At 35.0% G+C, this 18380-nt stretch overlaps 1 protein-coding gene across 2 annotated transcripts in view; it reads left to right on the top strand.

Annotated features, from left to right (window-relative positions):
- The window catches only part of ABCA3 (ATP binding cassette subfamily A member 3), a 123966-nt gene that overhangs the window by 72135 nt on the left and 33451 nt on the right, over nt 1–18380 (top strand). For both annotated transcript variants that reach the window (XM_074197262.1, XM_074197263.1), the window contains exons 10-16: nt 1038–1219; nt 1784–1927; nt 3788–3917; nt 11972–12126; nt 12637–12792; nt 13166–13376; nt 13961–14111. In XM_074197262.1, the coding sequence (XP_074053363.1) occupies nt 1038–1219; nt 1784–1927; nt 3788–3917; nt 11972–12126; nt 12637–12792; nt 13166–13376; nt 13961–14111 (1129 nt within the window). The remainder of the gene's footprint in view (nt 1–1037; nt 1220–1783; nt 1928–3787; nt 3918–11971; nt 12127–12636; nt 12793–13165; nt 13377–13960; nt 14112–18380) is intronic.

Genomic DNA, 18380 nt, shown 5'->3' with positions numbered 1-18380 from the left:
AGACTGGCAAAATTGACAAAAAAGGAAAATAAATTAATATTGCTGGAAGAGCTGTGGGAATTAGTTATATTACTGCATGATTGGTGAGTCTTTTAACTGACCATCCATTCTGCAAAACAATTGGAACTTTACTTAAAAACTATTAAGATGTGCAAAATTTTTGATCCGGTCCCCAAACTGAGCAAAGAAGAAGAACCTATTTACAAAAATATTTAAAGTAGTTCTTTTCATGGAGACAAGGAATTGGAAACTGAGGAACTTCCCATCAGTTGGAGATTAACTAAATAATTTATGATTTATAAATGTGATAGAATTTTGCTGTGCTGTAAGAAATGAAGAAGATGGCTTCAGAAAAACCTGGGGAAAGTTAGATGAACTGATACAGGGTGAAATAAATAGAACAGAACAATTTATGCAAAAGCAATGATATTATAAAGATATTTAACCCTAAAAGAAACTCTGATCAATCCCAATTCCAAAGGCCTCTTTTTTTCATTTTAAAGATTTTATTTATTTTGAGTTTTACAATTTTTCCCCTAATCTTACTTCCCTCCCCCCACCTCCCACAGAAGGCAATTTGCCAGTCTTCTAAAGGTCTCTTGATGAAACGTGTTTTCCCCTTCCAGATAGAAAGGTAATAGACTCAGTGTGCAGACAAAAGCATTTTTTTTGACATGGATAATTTGGAAATTTGTTTTGCTTGATTTTACATATTTGTAATGGATTTGGGTGGGGGGTTGCTCTTTTCAATGGATGGAGGAGAGAAACTAAAAGGTAATACTATAAAATTGAATAAAAATAGAAACTAAAACAAGAAAAATATTACTAAGTATGTTAAGAAGTAAATGATTCACAGTACCAATGTAGATATTAGGCATATATATATATATATATATATATATATATATATATATATATATATATATAGTCTTGTGGCTGCCCTGTATTCTTCATTTTGAGATCAGGAAGCTTCAGGCCAATTCTGATCTAGTCTGAGCCTACCAGTAATTCTAATTGTTTATTCTTTTTTGTTCCAGGAATGGGAATTCAATGGAAATACCTTATGAAACCAGTTAATGTTGATGATGACTTTACTTTTGGGCATGTGTTGATAATGCTGCTATTTGATTCTACCTTCTATTTTTTGGTGACCTGGTATGTGGAAGCTGTCTTTCCAGGAGAATATGGTATGCCTCAGCCCTGGTATTTTTTCTTGATGGTGAGTTCTTGATGGTGAGATCTATTTGATCTTTTGAAGGTAGAAACTATCCCTACTATTCTATTTCTTCCACTGCTTACTTGAACCACAGTGATGGCCACAGAAGAATAGGGAGTAAGCTATCTCTTTTCCTTAACTTCTGTTTCCTCAGTTAAAAGGGATAGCTGAAACAAAAAAACTTGATTGATTCAGTTTGATAGAAATTCTTCTACTCCACCATTTTGACCATGACTTTATTCTAGTTGATTCATTTTGTCCACTGCTTCTTGACCAATAATTATACTTTCAGTAATGTTTGATGCTTTTGTTTTTTTTATTTTATAATTTTTCTCCCAATTTTTTTTTACAATTTTACAATTTTTTGCTTCCTTCCCTCCACCCCCACAGAAGACAGTCTGATAGTCCTTACATTGTTTCATGCTATAATGTTTGATATTTTATTTATAGAGAGAACAAAATTCAAGGTGGTTTTGCTTCAAAAGATTATAATGTTGCGTTGACTGAAGCTTATCATTATTGTCATTAATTGGTTATCAGATGATCCTGTTTTGATCTCTTTCTTAGCCTTCCTACTGGTGTGGGAATCAAAGATCTATGATGGGGAAAGAGGAGGAAGAGGATGATCCTGAGAAAGTTTTAAAAACTGAGTACATTGAGGCTGAACCTGAAGATTTAGTAGCTGGAATAAAGATCAAGCACCTGTCCAAGGTATTGTGTAACAGTTGAGATTGAAAATTTTAATTAATGTATAACTGAAGGAGCATGTCTTCAAGGAAATCATTACTTGCTTACCTAATTAACAACATTTCTTTGTATTCTCCAGAAATGTAGTAACTTTTATGTAGACTTATGTAGGGAAGTAAAAGTGAGGTTGGAAATCTGTAGCTGTATCTATGTCAGTTTGTACTTCAGGCGTGATTCCTGCCTTCTCAAAAGTTTTCGTGTTCTTGTCTCATTTGATGCTAAAACCTGAAAGTACAGTGAACAGAGAGGAAGAATTTAGCATTTTAATATTTGACTTTAAATCCCTCTGGGAAATGTTACAGCATGGTTCCAGAGACATGAAGCTTGAAGGAAAGGGGTATTTGTCCAGCAGAATTAACATTTTCTCTTTTTTATCTGTCAGAATTCTTAAAATCTTCATCCTCAACTTTCTCCTTCCTTGCTAACATAGGTTTTGTATCAGTAGAACCAGAGGACACCGTTTCATGTACATCCTTATATCTTCAATCTAAGATACTTCCAAATCAGATTCCTATGTTCATATTCTTTTACACTAGGAGGCAAAAATATATGTCTTATTTAACCCTCTCTTCTGGGTTTATTATTATTATGTAGCCATTCAAAGGGATCACACAGGTTATACAGGCCAGCATGAAAGCATGCTACAGCACCTCAAGTATCATTCAACCTTTTCTTTAAGACCACTAGTTTCACTTAACCCCATTGCCTTGCAAAAAAAAAAAAAAAAAAAGACCACTAGTGAAAGATATCTGCCTCCTTGGGCAGCTATCCAATGGTCCAAAATTTTGTTCCTGTGAAGCTGAAATTTGCTTCCCTGTAACTTCCACCCAATGGATTAAGTCTTGGACTAAGCAGAATAATTCTAATCCTTCATCCACATGAGAGCCCTTCAAATATAAGTTTCCTCTTCTATAAGTTAAACATTGAAAGTTCCTTCAACCAATCCTTTTGAAGTATAGTTTTGAGTCCTCTTACCATCCTAGATATCTTTGGAAATGCTCCAGTTTTTCACTGTCCTTCCTAAAATATGACAATCAAAATCAGACACAATTCTATAGCTGTGGTCTATCCAGGAAAGACTATACAGTTGGACTATCATTTCTGTCATTCTGAATTATGGGCTTTAGTTGATGCAGTCTGAGAGCTTATTAAATTTTTCTTTGGTGTGGGAGGAGACTGCCACTTAAAAGTGGTATACCCTTTGAAGAGATCAAAGGACTATTTAAGCTTCAGCTGGGCTTCCTATTTGCTTTAGATAACTGACTCAACCCTTTGTCTTTCCCTTCCATTGGAGAAAATGTTGTGGAATAATAGCAGCTGCACCTGAGTAGAATTTTCTAGTGAAATGTTAGTTTACACCAATTCTGTACATGTTCAGTTGATTATTTTTGCTCTATATAAGTCTTGTTATACTTTCCAAGTTTCATCACAGTTCAGCCTGTCAGGTTATCTTTAGATTTTAGTTTTATTATCTGATGTGAATTCTATCCCTCCAAACTTTACATCAGCTTCCAATTTTTATAAGTATTCCAACCATATTTTTATCAAAGGTATGAATAAAAATGTTAAACAGATTAGGGTAAAAGAAAGAGACACTATTATACAGTGTAATATCTCTTGCTACTCTCTGAGATTGGTTATTGAACCAGAATTTTATTTATTTCACTTCAGAGGCTAATTTTTAAATGAAGTAAATACTGACAAGGGGGAAAAAAATATTGTATTTACAAATAATAGCTGTTGGTTAATGCTTAACTTATTGTAAACCCCTTCACCAGTCCTGGAGTTTTATGTAAATTTATTCTTTCTCTACCTTTTCCACAGATGTTTATGGTGAGGAATAAGAAAAAAGAAGCAATAAGAGACCTGAATCTGAATATGTATGAGGGACAGATCACTGTTCTCCTAGGACATAATGGAGCAGGAAAGACCACTACCTTGTCCATCCTCACAGGTCAGGATCAGTCCAACTGAGGGGCAAAGGGGATAATGATAGATGGCATTTCATGTTTGTAGAATCTAAAGATATTGGATATCAGCTGACCTTTCCTTTCCAGCCTAGGTTGAGTTGTTTCTGTTTCAGTAATTCTCATTGTCATTCATGTAAGAAACATTTACTAAACACAAAACTCTGCACAGTCTATTTGCTTAGTTTAAGTGAGGAACAATCCATATTCTTATGAAGCTTATTGTAAAGTAGGGAGATAAGACCCAAACATAGATAGGTAGAACATCATATATAATATTACATGTAAATATTTGTAAAGTCAACCATTACTGATTTGGGAGTAATATCAAAAATCAGTTCAAAATTAACATCAGATTTGAAAGCTAAAAATGAGAGGCACTTGAACAATTGAAATGGTTTTAACTTGATCTACACAAATGGGCTGCCAATATGGAAAAGTAGAAGATATAAAAAGGCAAAGATTAAAGACTTTGATGATCAGTATTTATTAGAAAAGTTGAATCCAAATCAATTAATTGTCGCAAGAAAGGCCAAACAAGCCTAGAAATCACATCAGGCAACAAACATTTGATCTCTATGCAAAACAGAAAGAGATGGTAGCTAAGGGCATCACCAATTTTGAAGTAAATTTATAAAACAGTAGTCTAGAGGATGTAGAAGATTATAAGCAGTATCATCTTATAAAACTGAAAAAAAGTAAAAAATCTAGAGAGAATTTGGCATGAAACCAAAATGAACTACATCATTCCAAGTATCTTCACAGATGAATTTGGCAAGAAAACAAATATATTTTTAATGTAGCAAATTTTTTAATGTTTCTATAATTATCTGTTATTATCATCAGTGACAGAGGAACCACCAAAATTGGAAACTTAACATTTAAAAGTCACTTAGGAAAAAGCAACAGGATCAGACCAGTTATACAATAAGGAAACCTATGTCAGTATCACCAGTCTTAACAACATTGAGAGATTGATTTACAAGACATCTCAGAAAAGAAAAACAAAATAATACAAAAATTAATACCCCCCAAAAGTATCTTTAATTCTGGCCTATATGCTCACTTCCTCATCTTTATAAAATTTTATGGAAATGATTTAAATGGTTATCAAAGGAACATTTGATTTTCAAAAAAAATGAGAAGGGGAAAATTAAATAGATTTTACTGGTTATTTTTCTTTAGTAGATCATATCTTCTTGGGCACAAAATTGACAGAAAGATTATGAAATCCTACTGGGTTTGTTTTTGTTAATAGCAAGAAACATTTACCACAATAAAATATAATTTTATAGATTTTTTTTCCAAACTAGAACCTCTCAAGGACAAATTCAAGACTCCTCAACAAATGCAACCAAGTGTTAACTCTTCAACAGTTGCCTGTTTTTCAGTGTTAGGTGAGGCATCAACTAAAACAATGCCCACAAAGTGGGTGAGGGATTCCCTATCTATGATGAAAGCCTGTACTAATTAAATCAAATGACATAAAATTCCACAATGAGTTCCATGATTTTTACAGCATGATCAATCTAACAACCTATTCAGGGAAAACAATTTAATTTGTGAAAAAATGACCATAACATGCAATAATAAAATTATTTTATTGAGGTATTCTGTGTTTGGGATAAGCATTGCAGACGGACCATGAATTAGACCTTGAATTGAATGGGAGTTAGATTATATTTAGGAAACTCTGCATTACTGTTACTATTACTAATTACCCCTGATTCAAAAACCCAAGTTTCAATGTAATTGTTCTTCTAGCAGTTGTCTATGATTATGAATCCTGTTTTCCAAGGAATTAATGTGGCAGATGACTTTGAGGGCAATAGAGAGGTCCCTGCAGAATACAAATAAACTGTAGTATATTTCCAATGATGAGCAATGTTTGAGAAATTAAGGAAATATATTGTCAGTAGAAATGTGTCTCAAGCAAAAGATAACAAAGGGTGCTCCATAGGTATCCTGAAATTGTAAAAACTCCAGAGGAAAGGCTTTGCTGGGTGAATCCTCCATAAATGATGTGTGAAAGAACAGAAACAAGAAACATAAAGGACAAAAAAGCATAACTGGGTTATAATTCCCATCAGGGAAAGGAATATCTACATTTATGTGATCACAGGTGCATGGAATATTAAAGAAATAAAGAGAGTTCTAATAGAGACTTTATTTTGAAGTCAGAATGGGGAAAGCAATCTAGGAAAGCTCTATGGAGGAGGTGACAACTGAGTTGAATTTTAAAGGATAAGTAAGGGGACAGGGCAGCTAGGTAGCACATTGGTTAGAACACCTGCCCTAGAGTTAGGAAGACCTGAATTCAAATTTCGCCTCAGAAACTTGATACTAGCTGTGTGACCTTGGGCAAGTCACAACATTGCTATACCAAAAAAAAAGTAAGTAAGAATTAAACAGGGGCTTTTAAGAAGCAGTAAGTTTCTCAGCACAAAAGTAGAACATGAGCAAGGGCCCAGAGACTGGAAATCATAGAGCTTATTTGGGATATTCTAGCTTCAGATGCCATCAGCATCATCTCCTATTCTTTTTTTCTATTGCCTCACTCTAAGAATGAGTTAGCCTGTATCTCCCCCCCCCCATCTTTTCTGCTAGCCTGGATGTTTTTGTCTTCTCCATTAGAATTTAAGCTCTTTGAGAGCAAGGATTATCATTGTTGTCATAGTCACTGTTGTTTTTTCTTATATTTGTGTTCCCAGTGCCTGTTTCCTGGGATATAGAAAATGTTTTAGAAATTATTGTTATCTTGGCTTTACCATCTTGTCTTCCTTTGTTTCACTCTTGGAGGAAGAGATGGGATGAGTTCTCTTTGCTGACGTTAATCCTTCTGCTTATTTAAAAAGCAGAAGACAGAATTCTTGATGTTGCCCCATTGATTATACTCTTCCTTCTGTCATCCTCAATTTCTCCCCTACTGCTAGCTCCTTCGCTGTTATCTACAAGTATGCTAAGATTGTCCCCATCTCTAAAAGAAAAAATCTTCACCTCTCTGCCACTTGTTCATGTTCTTATCCTATATCTCATCTCCCTTTCACTGCTAAAATCCTTAGAAAAATTATCTAGACTCCATTTCCTCATTATTCCTTGTACCACCCCATGTGTTTTTTAAGTCCTTACAATCTAGCTGATGACCAGTACTACTCCTTCTGCCTGAATACCCTCTCCTTCCTTGACTTATAAGATACAGATGAAATGTGGGAGGTAGGTGCTATTATTTGTCCTCATTTTTATAGTTGTGGAAACTGAGACAAACAGAGAGTGATTTACCCCAGGGCCACACAACTAATAATTGCCTGTGCTACCCAATGTCTGGAACACTGGTCTTCCAGATTCTAGACCTAGAGCTTTTGTCCTTTGCAGCATTTAGCTGTCCCTACTACACTGTCCCCAATGCCAGAGTTCATTGTTTTTTTAAAAATTGTTTTGATAACTATCTTTCACTATGATTGGTTTACTTTTTAATTGTTTATTTTATGCATTTAAAAACATTATTCTGAGAAGGGATCTACAGCTTTTACTGGACTGCCAAAATTGTCCATAATCCAAGATAGGTGAAGAACCCATGGTCTAGAGGGGCCCCTCTAGCTGCCCCTCACTATATGTCTTTAAAGAAAGGCTGGATGACCACCTGCCTAGGATGCTTTGAGGGGATTCTTGTTTGGATGTTCATTAAACCACAGGGTCTCTGCCATTCCTTCCTACCCTGAAATTCTGTTTTTTTTATTATGATCCTCTGCTAGCTTTTTTTGTTTTTTTTTCTATACCCACCCCGCACTTTTCCTGCCCCTGTTCTATCCCTTTTCTCTCTTTCTCCCTTCTCTCTTGCAGCATCCTTTGCTGGATTATCTTTCTTTGTCTCCTAAACATGGTTGTCTTTCAAGGCTCTGTCCTGGGCCCTCTTATCTTCTCTCACTATTTTCTTGTTTGGTGAGATATTTCTTCAAGATCATCTGTGTTACAATTCAAGGGGGACTACTATTGTCTGTCAACTAGATGAGAGAACCATGGCAAAAGGAGAAACCTGGTAGCAGACATTTGAAGAGGGAATAGGAAGTAAGGAAGAAGGAAGCACTGATTGTAAATGGCCTTTTCAAGAAGTTTTCAGTAAGGGGAGGAAGAGAGGGAGGGGGGTAGGGATGGAAATTGGAGAGACTAAAAGGATTAGATAGAAGACTTTAAAGATTACAGAGAAGAGATCATAGCCATAGGCCAATAGAAATATTTGGGGGTGGGGAAGAGAGGGAGAGAGAGAGAAAGAGAGAGAGAGAGAGAGAGAGAGAGAGAGAGAGAGAGAGAGAGAGATTGTTGAGAGAGGCAATGCTTGCTAGAGCAAGGTCTTGATGGAAATTGGAAAGGAGAGGGGAGTGATGGTGCAAAAACCTGTACTAGACTTATATTGCATTGTGATCAAGGCCCCAAATATTTATAATAGCTTTTTGTAGCAAATAACTAGAAGCAAGGTGGGGATGCCCATATAGAGTATATGAATATAATGAAATATTATTACACCTTAAGAAATTACAAAAGGAAAAGTTTCAAAGAAACCTGGAAGACTTGTATAAACTGATACAGAGTAAACCAGAAAATAACAGCATTATAAATACAAAGTTTGAAAGCCTTAATAACAAATCAGTAATATAACCAACCACCCTTCCAGAGGATCAATGATAGAGCATGCTTCCAACATCCTGACCAAAAGGTGACAGACCAAGAATAAGATATACATTTTTAGACACAAATAATGTGGGAGCTTGACTATTCATATTTGCTACAGGGATTTTATTTTTGTTTTAATTTGGTGACAGAGGATTTAGGAATAAGATAACCTATCACAGAATAAAGAAAAGATGATTGTTGAAACATTTTTAATTAATTTTTATTAAAGATATTATTTGAGTTTTACAATTTTCCCCCCAATCTTACTTCCCTCCCCCCACCCTGCCACGGAAAGCACTCTGTCAGTCTTTACTTTGTTTCCATGTTGTACCTTGATCTAAATTGGGTGTGATGAGAGAGAAATCATATCCTTAGAGAAGAGACAAGAAGTCTAAGAGGTAACAAGATCATAAAAATAAGATATCTGTGTTTTTCTAAATTGAAGGGAATAGTCCTTGCACTTTGTTCAAACTCCACAGCTCCTTATCTGGATACAGATGGCACTCTCCTTTGCAGACAGCCCAAAATTGCTCCCCATTGTTGCACTGATGGAATGAGCAAATCCTTCAAGGTTGAATATCACCCCCATGTTGCTGTTAGGGTGTACAGTGTTTTTCTGGTTCTGCTCATCTCACTCAGCATCAGTTCATGCAAATCCCTCCAGGCTTCCCTGAAATCCCATCCCTCCTGGTTTCTAATAGAACAGTAGTACTCTATGACATACATATACCACAGTTTGCTAAGCCATTCCCTAATTGAAGGACATTTACTTTATTTCCAATTCTTTGCCACCACAAACAGGGCTGCTATAAATATTTTTGTACAAGTAATGTTTTTACCCTTTTTCATCATCTCTTCAGTGTATAGACCCAGTAGTGGTATTTCTGGGTCAAAGGGTATGCACATTTTTGTTGCCCTTTGGGCGTAGTTCCAAATAGCTCTCCAGAAGGGTTGGATGAGTTCACAGCTCCACCAACAGTGTAATAGTGCCCCAGATTTCCCACAACCCTTCCAACAATGATCATTATCATTTCTGGTCATATTGGCCAATCTGAGAGGTGTGAGATGGTACCTCAGAGAAGCTTTAATTTGCATTTCTCTAATAATTAATGATTTAGAGCATTTTTTCATATGGCTATGAATTGCTTTGATCTCATCTGTAAATTGCCTTTGCATATCCTTTGACCATGTGTCAATTGGGGAATGGCTTTTTGTTTTAAAACTACAACTCAGTTTTGTTGAAACATATTTAAAGAGAATAGAAGAATAGAAAGAAAAAAAGAATAGGAAAACACAAATAAGCAGGAAAGCTTTGAAAATTATATGTTGAGGGGTGGCTAGGTGGCGCAGTGGATAAAGCACTGGCCCTGGAGTCAGGAGTACCTGAGTTCAAATCCGGTCTCAGACACTTAATAATTACCTAGCTGTGTGGCCTTGGGCAAGCCACTTAACCCCATTTGCCTTGCAAAAATCTAAAAAAAAAAATAAATTATATGTTGAATTTAGCATATGCTTAAAAAGAAAGGCAAGATGTACATAACAGATTCTCATTTTCATTTGTATTCCTCTTTTACCATTTTACTCTAGTTGGAAATACTTATTTTACTTAAAATTCAGAATAAAAATTAATTTTTTCTAAAAGCATACTTTGTTTAGAAAAAAGTAAGGATATTCCTTTTTATGAAAAGATATGATAGTGAGAAATTTTGAGGAATCGAGTAGGGAATTTAAGGAGATTATTTTAGTCAACCTCAATTTTCTTGTGAGGTAGGAGATCGAGTCATCTGCTGGAAGTGATAGGGATTAGGAATCCAGTTGAGGAATGGGGGAGATAAGAAAAAAAGTCCCATTACTTTAGAAACAAACAGGCAGTGGATAAGAATAGAATACAAGGATTATTGAAAAGTATCTTTGGTTCCTGCTGAGATTATGTACCATGAATTTGAAGTGAAATCAGCTTGATTCTTTGATTTTTCACTAAGTGACACTCAGCTCTGGAGCAGAAGCAGAGAGGTCAACTTCATAAGAATTACTCAAAGACAAGGCTTTGTTGGACAGGTGTGATAGAAGAGAAGGGAAACAGAGGATTCTAGAGTAAAGGCTAATACCAAACCAATGAAGTAACTGCCATGAGGTCAAAGCTTGATAGAGAATTAAGTCAGACCACCTACAGGAAGATGGATTGAGAGAATAGGAATGATTCAAAGAACCAAAGATTGTGATCATTGTGAAGCTTGGGATTTAGTGTGAGTAAGGAGAGTGGAATTTCATAATTCTTGATATGAAGCTGTTACCATTATGAGTGATGGTGAAGTGTAAAATATGTTTATGTTGGTGCATAGCTTAAGGGAACTGGAAAGGCAATTTATTTCTAGAGTCAATAAGAACCATTGGAGTTTGAGGTAAGAAGTGACATGGTCAGACTTGGTTTTTAAGAAAATCATTTTGTTGCCTATGGAAGAGGATGGATCAGAAAACATAGGAAAGGATAGAAAGAAAAATTCATTATCTTCATGCTATAGTGATTAATTAGTTCATTGTTTTAATGAGATTAATTGCATAAGTCATACATAAAATTCTTCTAATTATGTTAGTTTTACATTGTATTTCATGTTTCTCACATCCTTCTAAACCATCTCAAAATGTCTATTTGATGTTAACTGATAATCCCTTCCATTTTTATCTTGATTCTTTTCTTTAATAGTTAGTGCAATTAATAAGAAAATAAATTTGTACTTGTTAGTATGTTACTTTAAAATTCTTTTGACCAATTTTGTGCTGTCTCCATAAAAATTAAGGATCATTCCTCTAATTACTGTTGTGTTTCTCCCAGGTCCTAGTACATTCCTTCTGGAAAAGGGAAAATTCAGCTAATCTTTGTGAGTAAGCCAGAAGGGTAGAGAGGGTTCAAGTCAAGTCAAGGCAACAAGCATTTCTTAAGCACCTGCCATGCACTAGTCAAGTTTTAGGGGATATAAAGAAAGGCATATCAAAAAACATAAAAAGATCTTGCTCACAGTCTAAGGTAGGAGACAACATACAAACAATGACAATATAGACTAATGAACTGGAGATAATCTTGAAGGAAAGACTTGGCATTAAAAAAAAAAAGTCCCTTGGAAAGGCAGGCTATAACTGGGACTTGAAAGACAACAAGGAAGCCGGGGTAGAGACAAGGAGGGATAACATTCCAGGTGTAAGAGATAGCCAGTGGAAATTTCTGGAGTTGAGAGAGGCATCATGTCAAATAAAGAACATCAAAGAGGTCAGCCTCACTCACATTAATCTCTGACTGCTGAGGGGGAGTGAATTTAGCTGTCCTGTCACGAAGGCTATCACTAAAGCTGTGAGGCTATCTTCTGCTTCTGCCTAGGTCTTTTTCCCCCTACAAGTGGACGGGCATATATCAATGGATATGAGATCTCACGTGATATAGTTCAGATCCGGAAGAGCTTAGGTTTATGCCCCCAGCACGATGTCCTTTTTGACTATATGACAGTGGCTGAACACCTTTACTTCTATGCTCAGGTGAGCCTAAAATAAATATCTTTTTTGGGGGTGGCTAGGTGGCATAGTGGATAAAGCAACGGCCCTGGAGTCAGGAGTACCTGGGTTCAAACCCGGTCTCAGACACTTAATAATTACCTAGCTGTGTGGCCTTGGGCAAGCCACTTAACCCCGTTTGCCTTGCAAAAAAAAAACCTAAAAAAAAATAAAAAATAAATATCTTTTTTTGCTTTGCTCACTTGCTTGAGGTAGTCAACACTCCTACCTTTCCTGGGTTCCAGATTATGTTTTAAAGAACCATGGTGAGAGATAAAGAGATGGGAGATGGGAAGGAGGTGGTGATGGGGAATAGAAGGGAGATATTAAATAATTAAGTAACTTATCAATCCTCACAAGACTGGTAAGTCTCTGAGGCAGAATATGAACCCACATCTGACTTTAAGTTTGGTGCTCTATCAACTCTACAATGCAAGGTCAGGTTCCTCTCAGAAAACTCCAGTCTAAAGTTCTCTCCATCACTTGGTCTCTTAGATGAAAGGATTATCTGAACAAAAATGTCCTGAGGAAGTCAATCATATCTTGAACATTCTTGATCTGGAGAATAAACGCCACTCACTTTCAAAGTCACTGAGTGGAGGAATGAAACGCAAAGTTTCTGTTGGCATCGCACTCATAGGAGGCTCTAAGGTATAGTATTGGGTGAAACCAGGCCCTCCCTCTGCAGCTGATACAGATCATTCCTCCTAAGATGACTCTACTAAAGCAATCATAGTAGTGAAAGGATCTCTAATTCTAGTTTAGTCCTGGATCTATTACCTGTCCTTAGTCAATTGAGCTTGCCCCATTATCTCTCATCTCAGCCAGAAAAGTAAATGCCTAATAGATAACATATCTCGTATATCAGCTGCTATATCTAAATAAAACTTATAACACTCTCCTCATTAGACCATTATGATAGAAAGAATTTTTTTCACCAAGAGAAGGATGTAACAGAATCTGCTTTGGTAAGTGGCACAGTACCATTTAACTAGTCTTTTAACTGTCCCTTTTGGGTCTGTAGGTAGTGATGCTTGATGAACCAACTTCAGGCATGGACCCAATTTCACGGAGAGCCACCTGGGATCTCCTTCAGCAGCAGAAAAATGACCGCACCATTGTGCTGACCACACACTTTATGGATGAGGCTGACCTTTTGGGGGACCGAATTGCTATTATGGCCAAAGGGGACCTGCAGTGTTGTGGCTCTTCACTTTTCCTCAAGCGCAAATATGGTGAGAACAGGGAAGGAAAACCAATGTGTCTACTCCTTTTCCTCACACTGACTTAGAATCAAATCTCTAGCATAATTAGTAAAATACTTTGTGGATTCACTTCATAAAATAGTTTCTGAAATTTCTTACACTGATCTTCCCTCTCTTTGTTCCTGGATCCTTGGCCCTAGGTAGAGCATTTGTGAAGATAAAGCATATTAGTGACTAATAGAAATGTCTCAGAGAGTATATAAATGTCCCAGAGAATGGATTTTTTTCCCCTATAGATTCCTTTAAACTCAACTCTAACACTCAGGACATTAATCTAATGGAATCTAATTTCCTTGCCTTGTTTGTATAATTTTGGCAACCTTCTTTCTGAATTACAGGTTCTTTATTAAGCTAATCGCCCCCAAATTTCTTTTCCCAAATTCTTTTATGAGGAATAGGGGACAAGATTCTCAATAGTAATAATAAGATTAACTCTTTCACTATCTCATCTCCCATGGAGCTAAGTCAATCAAAGCAACTTAAGGCACAACCTAGGGAAGAGAACTATTAAAACCCATACAGTTTCATCCAGTCTTTTAAATGGCTTCTTTCAGGTGCAGGGTATCATATGATCATAGTGAAGGAACTTCATTGCAATACCAGTGACATTTCTCGTCTGGTTTATCATCACATTCCAAACGCCATTTTGGAGAGCAACGTTGGAGCTGAATTATCGTTTATCCTCCCCAAAGAGAGTGCACATCGGTATGGATCCAGAGAATTCTAGACTGATGTCTTCTATTTGCTCAATGTCTTCAGTTGTTTTCTGGATTCCTCAGGTTTCGTACATGAGTTCTGATAGGCAAGGGCCTAGGTTTCTTACCTTGCCATCAGGAAATTCATACCATGAAAAATGCTTGTATTAAACCACTGGAACACAAATATCCTTGGGAAGATTGTAAAAGAGTAATGAGTACCTCAGTGGTACACAAACACCATCAAGTTCCCCCTAAGGAATATTTAGTTCATTGTGAAGGATGTTGAGAAATGTAGTTGTCACTTATATTTAACATATGGAGAATCAAAACTCTCTTTGGGAGAAATAAGACTTTAAAGAAAAAGACTTCTCCATTCTTTTGTAATAACACAAACAGAATTTGATTGACCACTTTGGGGAAAAGCTTAAATCCTTGCTTCTCGTTTAGTCAGTCTAGTCATTTTTTCAAGGACAGCTCCAAATGAATTACTTTTAAAATGTACTTGATTTCCTTCATGATTACATAATCCAATGTTAACTTTTCCATAAACTATCATTAGTGTTCTTAAGTGTTCATTAATGTTCATTAGTGATTGGTTCATTAGCATCTTCAGGTTTACAGTGATCAGTGATTGTGCCACAGAGAGAGAGAGAGACAGAGAGAGACAGAGACAGAGACTTTGGATGCTCAATCTTACAAGAAGGCATTGATATCAGATGCCAAAGAAAATATTTGAACATTACTTAAAATTGGGTTCTGGAAAATTGGTGGAGTAGGAAATTGCAGAGTCCCACTCTCCCTCATCTCACCCCACAAGAAGTTAAAAATTAAAGGAGATTAAAGGAGAAAAACTAAAGAATATCAAAAGAGAATAACCTTTTATGTAAGGAAAAGGACAAGAAAATGAACAAAAAGCAGGGAAAAAATGAAATACCCTGGTCTAAGAGTTACTGAAGATAATACCAGAAGAGAGAAATAGTAAGTCACCTTCCAGAATGGCTTAAAGAGTGACTATGATAAATAGATGTTGTCCTAATGGAGACTAAAATAAAATTGGCAAGAAGGATTGAGTAAAAAAAATTATAGAAGCAAAAAAAATTACATCAAAGATGATATTACCTTTATATCATATGAAATTGATGACATGCAGCTCAAGCCATTCTTTCTAAAAAAATGTTTATTGACTGACTGTCCTTTCATTTAATAGCAGCTTATTTTTGTATTCGAGTTTTATTATTAAAGCAAATGTCATTATTGCTATAATTAACTTCCCCTAATAATGAATGAACTCAGCTTCTCCTGGGAACCTCATATTTAGAATTCAAATTAATATTTAAAGATTGTCTGATAATTGTGCACTTTTTAAGCATCTTTTGCCTGATTTTCTGCAACTCAGGCCTTGCAACTAAAGAAACAGGTGGAAGCTCCACAGGGCTATGGACCATCTTGTATTTTTCTTCTTTTCACGAAGAGTTCCTCATAAGCATTTATCCTACTGACCATCAGCCTCCTACTTTCACAAAAGCTGATCCTTGAAAAATAGACATAGTATTATTGCCAGGCCCAAACCTGAATCTTTTCTAGCACAGTCAAAGTTATAGGAAGGCTGTGCCTCCCTGGCATAGCCTTTAAGAAACCAAGTTCATCTCTACCCTGTGAAAGAGAAGTCAGCAAAATTTATCCCCCAAAATTAATTCATTATGCTCAAATAGCATTTATACTTGAACCAAATGGATAGTTTAATATTAGGAAAATAATTCACATAATCATTAACAATAAAAAGAATTTTTCAATAGATATAGGAAAAACTTTAATAAAATATCATATTTGTTTTATGTCAAAACCACCAAAACATCAAAAACAGAAGAATTTTTTTCAACATAATAGAATTTTAACTCAAGGGCAAGTATTTTATGTAATAGAGAAATTTTAGAAACAATATCACTTTATTCATATTATTATCCTAAAAAATGCTATCTCAACAAGATCAGAAAATGAAATTAAAGGAATACTCATGGATAAAATGGAGGTTAAGATTTCTACTTGTAGATAATATGGGTTTTCTTGGATTTTCTAAGTAAACAAACCAAAACATCAACAAAATAGCAAGGTATAAATTTAATCCACCAAAATCATCAATATATCTTTATTTTACCAGTTAAAAAACAACAGAAAAGAATGATAGAAAATGTGTTAATTAAAAATTATTTGTTATATGGAGTGACCCTCTGGGAGTTATGAAGGGGGGGAGGGATTCCACAGGAAATTTAGGCAATGTAAAAATAAAGATATCAATAAAATTTTATTTTTTAAATTATATTCATTTTCTTAGAATTAGCCTATTAACTCTACAGGATTTATGCAAGTCAACAGTAAAGAAATTTTATAGAAATAAAAAATTAAGCTACTAGAAAGTCAGTATTCATGATTATGCCATGCTAATGTAATAAATGTGATACTTCTCAAATTATTCAATAGATTTAATACTAATACTGATCAGTAGTTCAATGACATACTTTATAGAATTAAGTAAAATGATAAATTCATATGGGGAACAAAAGAAGGGAAAGAATACCAAGGGAAATTAAGCAATGAAGATTCCCAGATTCCATTTAATACTGTATAACCAAAACAATCAAAACCCTTTGGTACTGATATAAAAAAATTTGATCTTAGCAGAGGTTAATACTAGCAAGCCCAAACCAGGTATATGTAGTATCATAGTTTTTGATACATACAGAACCACAAAACTTAGGGAAAGCATTCCATTATTCAGCAAAAATTATATGAGAAAACTGGATAGTGGTTTGAACAAAGTTGGGACCAGACTGAAACTTCTCACCATTAAATGACTCAGGCAAAGCTGTACTAGAACTAACATGAAAATCAGCACTCAAGACTTAATTATTAAATTTTCAGTGTGAGCATTTTAGAAATGTGCAAATACTACAAATCAGGGTTTAATTTACTATTTTGTTGAATTTAACCACATGGTCCTTGTCAAAATTTTTAATCTTTTTTTTGTTCTTTATTTACTCTAAATCATTTCATATATTAACATTTTAAACTTAAGAAAGGATGGAGGAAATGTTAAAAATGAAGATTAAACTTATAATTATGCCTTGCTACAATTTTATAACTGGTCATTAAACTTGTCCTAGAACACCATTAGCAACAGTACAAATATTTTTTTAAGGCTTACACAAAATAGTTAAAATAAAAGAGATAATTATATTTTTTACAACTGTGGGAAAAGGATTAATTCTTGACAAGATCTGAGTGACTTGGAGGAAATTTTTAAAACTAAAATAGATTTGATTATATTTAAAAATCTTTTTATCAAATACTTCAGGTAAAACAATGATTTCTAAAATTTAAAGGGTACTAATTCAAATCCATCAGAAGATAAAGTTTTTCATTTCATATTATATGCTGTTCAAAGTAGGTAAATATTTAAAAAATTATATAAACTATCAATAATCTTACCAAAAAATTCAAAACCTCTAAATCACAGAAACTCACATCAAAGGGCAGCTAGGTGGCGCAATGAATAGAGCACCAGCCCTGCAGTCAAGAAAACCTGAGTTGAAATCCGACCTCAGACTCTTACTAATTACCTAGTTGTGTGAGCTTGGGCAAGTCACTTAATCCCATTGCCTTGCAAAAAAACAAAAACAAAAAACTAAGAAAAAAAAACACATCAAAACACCTCTGAAATCCACTCCTATGAAATTGGCAAAGATAATCAACAACAGCATTCAATATTGGCAAGGCTATAATGAAACAGACATACTGTCAACATGACTAGTAAAAGTGTGAAACTGGGCCAATTGTTTTGGAAAGCATTATGGAATAACAGTTAGAAAAATATGTAACCTTTGAACTAGCAGTCTCATTGCTGATATTATATTCCAAGGAGTCTATTAACTAGGAACAAATAAAGACCTGTTGCCAAAAAAATTTTCCTAGCAGATCTAGTTATAATAATAATAATAAAAAATTAATAAAACCAAACCAGAAACAAAAATTTTAAATTATAATAACAATTAGCATTCACCACTCAAAATCTTACCCCATCAATGTCCTTAGTAACTGAGATTCAACATTGCTCTACCTAATGTGATTAAAATTGAAACCTATATCAGTAAATCGAGATGCTTTGCTCAAAAGCTGGTTAACTGGTGGAAATTCAATGTAACCATTTCACTGTAAGTCAAATCATGTAGCAAATTTCAAGGAGGCACCCAGATCATTTTGAAAATGGACCATCTACTGG

Source organism: Macrotis lagotis, chromosome 8 (assembly GCF_037893015.1).
Source record: "Macrotis lagotis isolate mMagLag1 chromosome 8, bilby.v1.9.chrom.fasta, whole genome shotgun sequence".
Classification (NCBI taxonomy): domain Eukaryota; kingdom Metazoa; phylum Chordata; class Mammalia; order Peramelemorphia; family Peramelidae; genus Macrotis; species Macrotis lagotis.
The sequence above is the reverse complement of the archived record's forward strand: the minus strand, read 5'-3'. Positions and strand labels throughout refer to the sequence as shown.